General features: G+C 34.6%; 1 protein-coding gene across 1 annotated transcript in view; it reads left to right on the forward strand.

Annotated features, from left to right (window-relative positions):
- LOC117125314 (NADPH azoreductase-like) overlaps positions 1-6,609 on the forward strand; it is a 10,038-nt gene extending 3,429 nt beyond the window's left edge. Inside the window, exons 2-3 of the mRNA XM_033271781.1 lie at positions 1,369-1,605; positions 3,609-6,609. Of these exons, the coding sequence (XP_033127672.1) occupies positions 1,369-1,605; positions 3,609-3,841 (470 nt within the window). The 3' untranslated portion in view covers positions 3,842-6,609. The remainder of the gene's footprint in view (positions 1-1,368; positions 1,606-3,608) is intronic.
- Positions 6,610-9,155: the final 2,546 nt, after the last annotated feature.

Here is a 9,155-nt window from a genome sequence, read left to right on the forward strand (position 1 = left end):
ACACACACAACAACTATGTGTTTAGTTGACATTTGACAAGTGAATTTATCGATAGCATGTTTTGGAGTACTGTGATCCCCTCTATAATAATTTCTTTTTTCTTTTTTTCTCTCTTTTGAGCGGGACCTCCTTTTTCTCCCTGGATTTCTCCTGGCACCATTGAGATAACATGAACCCTCCCTACTCATGCAATGCACACATGCCAGGTGTGTAGGCTTTACCAGACCTAGGTTTTAAGTTTGTTTCCAAGAAGACTTGGTTCTAGGAACAAAATCGTGGATAAGGAACATCTCACACACTGACTTGCCCAATATATGAAACCTACTTTAATATTTAGTTTGAAATGTGACCTCTTTAATCTCATTAATTTGCTGTTCACATTTAAAAGATTTATCCAGATTAGTACCACAAAGATGCAGCTAAGGTCAAATGAGCACTAGATCAGTGTGAAACACAGTTGCTTCCTGCAGGATTAACCTAAAAAGCAAAGAAAATGCAGCTTAATATTTTAGCTTTGTGCACATAACATTTTGTTTTATTATTATAATGGTAAAAAACTGCTGAAAAATTTCAACTTGAACTCAATTTCACTATATCAACATTCCAAGCATCATATCCATGATAAAAAGTTAACACAATTGTACAGTAGCTTAGTAAAGAAGATGTGCTGGGCCTAAATGAAGATTAGATCTATGATATATTTAAATATTTTTTAATTCCCTGACAAACCTTTTGTTTTTCCTCGACGGGGGAAAGAAGATGAAGGACATTGTGGCTATGTAAATGTAAGGTAGATTTTGTTGTTATCCAGTTGCAGCAATATGCTTTACTGTACTGTAGTTGCTACTCATCATTTTTCCAAATTATTATTCGAAATACATAGTATTCAGTCCAATACTAGCCCCGCCCCTTGGATGTTGTTGCTTAGGTCCCACAAAACATATGCAAATGTGTGCATTTGTGGGAGAGCATGTGTGCTTGTTAGACATGCGCATATTCCTGGCCCTGTTCTGATTGGTCAGTTGTTAAGTTTGATTGACACTGGTCTATTGAAGAGCTCAATACCAAGTTATTCCTGAACCTTTTGCTAATACTGATGATGTTAACAGATCCTACTAATATGTTAATGATCATTGAGGATATTCCATACCTGTAGTACAGCAGTTGGACCAGAATTTAAATAGAACAATAATTTTAAATCACATTTGGAGTAGCTAAAAACATTGAGAAAAAAAAAGTACAGATACCACTAATACTCCTAGAAAGGAGGTTTAATAAATACATTATTATATTGCATTTTTATGCTATTGGTTTTTTTTAATTTTTATTATTTGAAAGTTTAATCAATAAATTCTTGTTTTTTTCCAGATGCTCAAGAGTTAGATTTACCTCTGCTCAAAAAACCTCTCCACTTCTACAGAGATCAGTCAGAGGCTCCACCATTACTGGTTGATCTTGGACAGAGAGTGAAGACAGCTGATGGATATGTCATGGTATCTGGAGAGTACAACCACTCCATCCCACCAGCACTTTCAAATTTGTTGGATTACTTCCCTGGCAGTTCCTTTTCATACAAACCTTCAGCAATTGTCTGCTACTCCCCAGGTGAGTTGTTCTGTGGTCTTTATGCATGAGAGCACAATAGGTGGGAAATGCATAGTTTCTTTGTATTGTAAATGTATCATTTGTCGTGTACTCCCTAGTCAACAATTGAGGATGGGCTACACAAAAAATACATTAAGATTATGAAAACTTTTTTATGGAGTTTTATCCCTGTTTGTTTACATAAGTTTGCTTTTATACTAAAGTCCAGTCAAAAATCACCTTAACCATGGTATAAGTTCCTACCTCAACGAAACTCAACCGTACAGTAGTAGGTACTTTATATATTGGAAAGATCATATCTTGATGTTGCGTCATACAAAAAGTGGGATTTAAGGAAAAAAAGCAACTTTGATAACCAGATATTAGCCGCTTGTTACCGTTGATTGTTTACCTCGAGAAATGACGCACGAGAATAAATATAACAATACGCCATTTGCGTCTCTACAAAACCTATTAGCTAAATGATACCTTCGCTAAAAATTACTAGTATCACAATGAAATTTGATACAGTATAAATACATAAATACTGTATGACGATATATTTTTAATCATAAAAATCTCTAAAAAAGCTGAAGAATAACTATAAATAAGTGCGAGTTAAAAAAAAAGTTAACGTGGCCTTCCATATAAAATAAACTACGCCCTTAATCGGATCAATTTTTTTTTTTTTAAACAAGCGAAGCAACGGTATGGTTATGTCAATGTTGTTTATTGCCTCATGTTCATAATAACTAAGCATGACCCACTGGGTCCCATTGGTTTGCAAAGTACAATTGGGATGTTTTTCACCATAAATTAATATCTAGCCCATGGTAGTTCTTTTTTTTTTTTATCTTCATTGGCTATTTGTCACGTTCACTATTTTTTTCTTTTGTATTTAGAATAAAAATATATTATTGTTTTATCATTAATTTTTGAATACATTAATTGCCTTCTGCAGTCTTAAGTTTTGCACAGTAATTGTGGGCGACGATGATAGGTCTACTTTTAATATATTAATTATTACATATTAATATCCATGATTGTCTAGTCATGCAAAACAGGAGTGGCGCCAGGGTTTGCCCGACGGGGGGAGGGGGGCGATGCCCCGACGAGGGGTCAGATTTCCCCAATGAAAGCAAAGTTGGCGTGGTCGAGTTTCGATTAAAAGGTCTTGAAGAAGCCCCCGAAAAGTCCAACGATGACAAGCAATGACAAGCGGCTAAAATCTGGTTATAAAAGTTACCTCTTTTCCTTAAATCCCACTTTTTGTATGATGCAACATCAAGATATGATTTTTCTAATATATAAAGGACCTACGGTTTGAGTTTCGTTGAGGTAGGAGCTTGTACCATGGTTAAGGTGATTATTGACTGGACTATACCAAATGAGAGAGAAAACTATTTTGTCCATTGGGAGAGTGTAAACATTGGTTTTGGGTTATCTGAGGACTAGCAGCTGAGCCCATACTCAGTCATGGACGTTCCAACTCAAAATTTGGGAGACTGGACGTGACCTGGTGAAGTGTGCCCCCACCCCAGAAATGTTTGAAATCTAATCTAATCTTCCTAGGTGTCAGCAACACACGGAAATTCTTTGTACGCCAACATCATTGATAAAGTTGATGCACAAAGGAGAAATTGGTACAGAAATACTCAATTATTGGCACCAAAATGCTTTATGGTGGTTTTTGGAAAATTCTGGTGAATGCAACAAAATTTGGGTGACCGGGAGATTGCATGTAAATTTGGGAGAAACTTAATTGAATTGGAAGGGTTGGAACTTTTGCAGTCAGTTAGAGCAGTATGTCAGAAGTCTAGATCGCCTTTAAATCCTGATGATGCCAATTTGGTTTTTTTCATCCTTTTGGATTTATATATTTAAGTTTATGGTGCACAGATTAATGTATGGGTTATAACAAATTTAAGTTAATTTCATTATACTGTACATTACATACATTATCAAAATTAGTTTAAAGGCAATGAAGCAAAGGTAAACCTTGTTGACTAAACTTTGTATTTCAGGGCAATATGGAGGTATGAGAGCAGCCATACAGCTCAGGGCACTTTTAGGTGAAATCGGATGTCTCAGTGTTTCAAATATATTTGGAATCCCTCAGGCTAATAAAAGTCTGGATGAAGAAGGCAACCCACAGAATGATCACATGGAGTCCGGAGCCAAGAGACTAATCACTCAGCTGGACTGGCATGCTCATGCCATGAGAAACCACCGGGAAAGCGTTGGCATTCCCAAATAGTAACACAGTGCAACATTTAGAATAGAAGATAGTGTAGGTGTACATGTATCATCAGTATAATCAGTACATAGTCTTTAAGTTAGAGGTGCCGGGGTAGGTAAAAAGGCATGCAGAGTGGCATTGCTGGTGAGAGAAATGAAGGGGCTCGAGCCCTAGACAGACAGCAACCTGACGGCCATTACTCATCAGACCAAAAATGATACAAGTCTTTGACCATGTAATATTGTCTCATCAGAACTGCTTGAAAATGGCCCAAAAATACTGAGTTTCTCTGATGATGAGGAGTAGCCTCCTGGTCCTCCACCCGGTCAAGCGATGCCTGGTGGCCCTGCTGGCCTTCGCTGCAAATGGTCAGGCCTCTGTAAACAGCTGTGCCCTTGAGTGTAGATTTTGGAGCCACTGTTGTGCATGCCATATAGTTTTGAACCTAAAAATTTAGGGATCAATGCTTTGTTTTTTAATATTTCAATTATGGTAATAACTTTTCTCCTGTACAGTAGTATATAGTGCAATTTCTTAAGATACTGTATATCAAATAATGAAACATATAGTACTGTGTGTGAAAGGCATACTCGTATGCTGTGTTATTTTTTTACATAAAGGTTTTATTCACTCAATGACCAATTTTCTGATTAACTTGAACAAATTGAGGGATCATATTGTTGAGATAATAATAACCTTATATAATATAATAATTATAACCTTGTTTACACAGCCGTTTGCCATCAAATAGGTAACACCGATGATCTGCAGGTGCACGTCTACACGATAAAAAACTATCGGTTGTACCCGGCAGTCACATGATTAAAACTGACCTGAAAAAAATGCGCGCATTCCTGCTTGTTTTGAAACTCTCTGTCAAAAATGTATCTAATTTGATAAAAACATAATTTTTCAAACAATAATAATGCTATTCACGCTGTTTATCAACAGGGAATTCTGGTGATGACTCACACAGGTCAAACAACAGCTAATTTGCATAAAGATCACGTCGATGATCTATGTTAACACCGCTGCGATGCAGAGGTAACTGTGTCAAATCATCGCAGTTACTAACTCTGTTTACAAGGCCATTTGAACACATATATTACAGATAAACACGATCATCACAGTGATTTTCTGCAATGTAACCATGATTATTATTGTTCAAGTGATTTCAGTTGGCTTTTAATATATTTTGGTTTTACTTAGCCAAAAAACATAATGATGATCAAAACTGTTGTGGAAAGTGGTATGTTGTAAAATATGTTTTTTGCCTTAGTATTTATAAAATTATGAAACTTAACTAAAGATAATAATATTGGTATAAAACAGTATTTATTTTTTATTCAATTTTCTTTCAGTAGTGAAGATAAAACACGGACATACACATTCATTATAATCACTCTCACTAAACATACATCACTCAATCTTGAGGGGTGGTGGCAGGATTTGCCCGATGGAGTGGAGGGGGCCTGGTGTCCCTGATGAGAGGAAAGTGGGTGTGGCATCACTCAAACAGTTTTGAAGGTTGAAGCACCCAAAAAAATATGACAATTTAGAAGTTTCAAAGGCTTGTTTTATCAATTTTATAGAGTCTACTGTTATGTAGATAATACATATAATTTTTCTTTCTCCTCCCCATCTGGCACCACCCCTGTATATCTTATATAGTATACTGAAGTAAAATCTTGCATTAAATTCTTTTCAAAAGTTATTTAAAAATAGCTTATTAAGAGTACATATAATCAATACTGCATATCATATTAAGGTCTACTAGTTTCTCTGATGTAAGCCATCCACCTTAAACTTGTAATTTATTCATTTTTGGTTTAAACCCGAGGACTAGAAAATGTAAATAGTAGACCGGACCTTGTTTCAAGCCAAAAAGCCCAAATGGTTCGCAACATGTGTGGGGTTTGCCAAATTAAAATGGTCTACTCTGCACATAATTATGGGGTCCGCTAAAAATTTAGACCAATTTTTCCCGATTCCATTGTTTTTCTCATCTTACTGCTAGTCATTAAGAGTTTAGTCATTAAGAGTTTAGTTATCAATAATGAAATAGCTATTCCAAGGGGCCTGTGAATGCAAAAAGTTTAGGAGCCACTGATCTAGCCAACTGTAGACCATCAAAGTTCATACTAGGCCTTGTAAAGTAAACCTCAGTATACCATTAGCATTTTGAAACTAGATTTCAATACAATCTTCAGTTCATTCAGAATCGTATAAATAGAATTTTTATTCCAAAATGCAAGTGGTAGATATTGAATATATGGTATGTTGGTCATTATAAACACACTTGTGATTTTTTAATGATAAATTTCATGTCCAAAGAATATCAAGATGCAAATGACAGAGTATAAAATTTATTCAATGAACCAAAGGTCTAAAATAATAGTGTTACCATATAGGAAAATATTTTTTAAAAAGCAGGGTTACAGACTAAATTTGGAAAGCATGTGTATATGTATATATACAGTACATGTGTGCCCAACATTTCCAGGTATCATCTGAAATGGTGTTAACTGCTGATGACAACAGTTCAATTTGTAATTTGCCTTTATAATATTTTTATCAACTTTCATATCTTACATAATTTCAAACTTTATATATTTTATATTCAATTTGAGTAAAATTTGTAATAAGGTCTCATTGTACAGTAGGTGTAATATAGTAAAATTAGTGAAGACTGTGGATTAGGGATTCATATTCACCTATTTTCATGCCAGCCAAATAAATTATTGTAATATCCTATTCTTTAGAGAATAAAATTTTGAAAAAGTGTTGTTTGATTCTTTAATGAAATTGTCTGTGTTGTGAAATTAAACTAGATGAATAAAATTAAAAAGAAAAAGAATTCCACTCGTAGACACAATTGTCACATTTTGTGACCTTGAGTAAACAAGCACTCCTATTCCTACAAAAAAAAGATATAATTGAACAAAAAATAGAAAACTAAATACATTTTTAAATAATAATTTCAGAAGATGTTTATTGATATTGAACAGAGTTTTTAAGTTACCTGGGAAATAAGAGAGTTGCTGTAATAAATTAAGTGATCAGATGCTACAGTACTACAGTATGTATGTTCTTTATATTTTCATATTTAATATGAAAATGAAGAAAGAAAAAATGGGTAATGAAACTATCAGCTGATAAAAAATTTCTGCAGTATACAAAAACTTCACAAAGAATACCGTAAAACCTTGAATTGAAGCCCTGGGCTTCTTTTTTTTGCGAACTTTGGATAAGCTTCTTTTCAAAATGAATGCTGTAAAGTTTTGTAAATTTGTACTTCTAAAACAATAAATAAGGCCACTGTAACATCAATCTGTATCATGGAGTGTATTCAACTGGCATTAAATCGCCTAAACTACTGTAAAAACCAAGCTTGTATTTAATTTATTTTGTTTTCTGAAATTCATGAACAGTGTACAGTATGTACAGTACTATGCTATCTTGAAAAGAAGCCCATGGTTGTCTTTTTGAGATGGGCCTCTTTTTGAGGCTAATTTTGCAAACAAGAGGGGGCTTCAATTCGAGATGGGCTTCATCTAGAGATTACAGTAAGCCCACTGGGCTTCAATTCCAGATTTTACAGTATTACCGTACTCGTGCGAATAAGCGCCCAGGCGCTTAAAATATTTTTGCACTTTTTGAGGGGTGCATATTCGAACGGGGCGCTTATGAAAACAGAGTGGAAATTGAGGGGGCGCTTATGGAAATAGATGAAAATCGAGGGGTTCTTATGAGAACTTATTAAATTCAAGAGGCACATTTTGAATGAAAAACAATTATATAAGGACATCAGGAAATCGCAAATTATGAATGGTGGTGCGGCGGAAAAGATAAGCAAGGCTTGTCATGACAAGAATGTTGTGAGTACAGTATTACATAACAGCAAAATAGCAGATAAAATTAGTGGTGGTGGTTAGCTTGTTGGCCATCGGCCGATTAAGATAGCAGGATGGTATGATCATTGCAGGTTTTCTTGAAAACTAGGATGAAAATGTGTAAAAGGTGCAATTTGCCAGAAAAGGAGTAGGAGGACTAGGCTATGGACAAATGCAAGAAGATGATGAAATATACTGTCTGTCCAGGGAGTTCTCATCTGTCCAAGATACTGTAAATATCCTCATTTTGATATTGACTAAAGGGGAATGTGATTCCACTCCACACCTCAAATCATGCCAACATCCAGTCTCAGGATTGATTGGATTATTGAGGGGGTGTTTATTCATATTAGAAGGGGGGCGCTTATTCAGACAGGGCGCTTGAAGAAATTTTCAAGTTAGGAGGGGCGCTTATTCAAACGGGGCGCTTATTCACGCGAGTACGGCAATTCCAGACTAACAAATTTTTCTGAAAATTAGGTTTTGACCTAATCTTAAATAATGTATTATGCAGTACTGTAATTAGTATTCTGTGCACCTTTTTTCCTAGCGATTTTCTGCGCAAATTTGAGCTGGCTTTGAGGTATCATTCGAGCAATTTTTAAACTCAAATCTATGTTCTAGGCTTGTCATACCAAGATATTGCAGATGAATAAATAAATATTCCAGTGGGTGGAGAAGGCTAATAATATAAAGCAAAAAATTGTATACAGCATAAAATCATTCAAATATATATTAATGAAACCAAGAGACCTTAAGACAAGACTTTTATACCTTGTTTAGTAAACCCTCGAACCGCCAATAATGGTGAATTTTAATAAAAACAAAATTAAATTTTTGGCCAGTTAGTGTACCCTCCGTCATGAAAAATAGTAGAAAAAAATGTATTTATTTTTATTGCGCCCTCCGCACACCTGAAATTTTCAAAAATAAGATATATACTGCATATTTGTTCCTTAATTATATAAATCGCATATCGCATCGTTTACCATAATCAGTACATGTAACTATTTTAAATTTCTCATCTGCCTAGAATAAGAAAACAATTTTTATCTTTTTCCTCCCTCCTTTGAGGATCGATAGAAAAATAAGTTTGCTAAACTAGGTATTAAAAAGTCTTGGCTTATGTTATTTATTGCATGTGCTGATCACTGTTTTAACAAGAACAATCTACTGTACCTGTAGGTTACTGTTTATATTATTCTAAAAAAATAATTTGAATTGAACATTTAAAAGAACCACATCACATCAACATTCAACACACAGTAATTCAGATAAATATCAATCAGTTTTCATTAATGTTAATTTTAATATAAAAAATCTTTTAATTTGCTTGCAGAAATTGAAGATTATGTAGACTGACTTTGGTATTTTATAAGTCAGAGCTGCTAATTGGCAAGGAATATATTTTTGCTCTACTGTAATTTTCAATTGGAAAC

This window comes from Anneissia japonica, unplaced genomic scaffold (assembly GCF_011630105.1).
Source record: "Anneissia japonica isolate Jap-2015-1 unplaced genomic scaffold, ASM1163010v1 scaffold284991_len216595_cov187, whole genome shotgun sequence".
NCBI classification, from domain to species: domain Eukaryota; kingdom Metazoa; phylum Echinodermata; class Crinoidea; order Comatulida; family Comatulidae; genus Anneissia; species Anneissia japonica.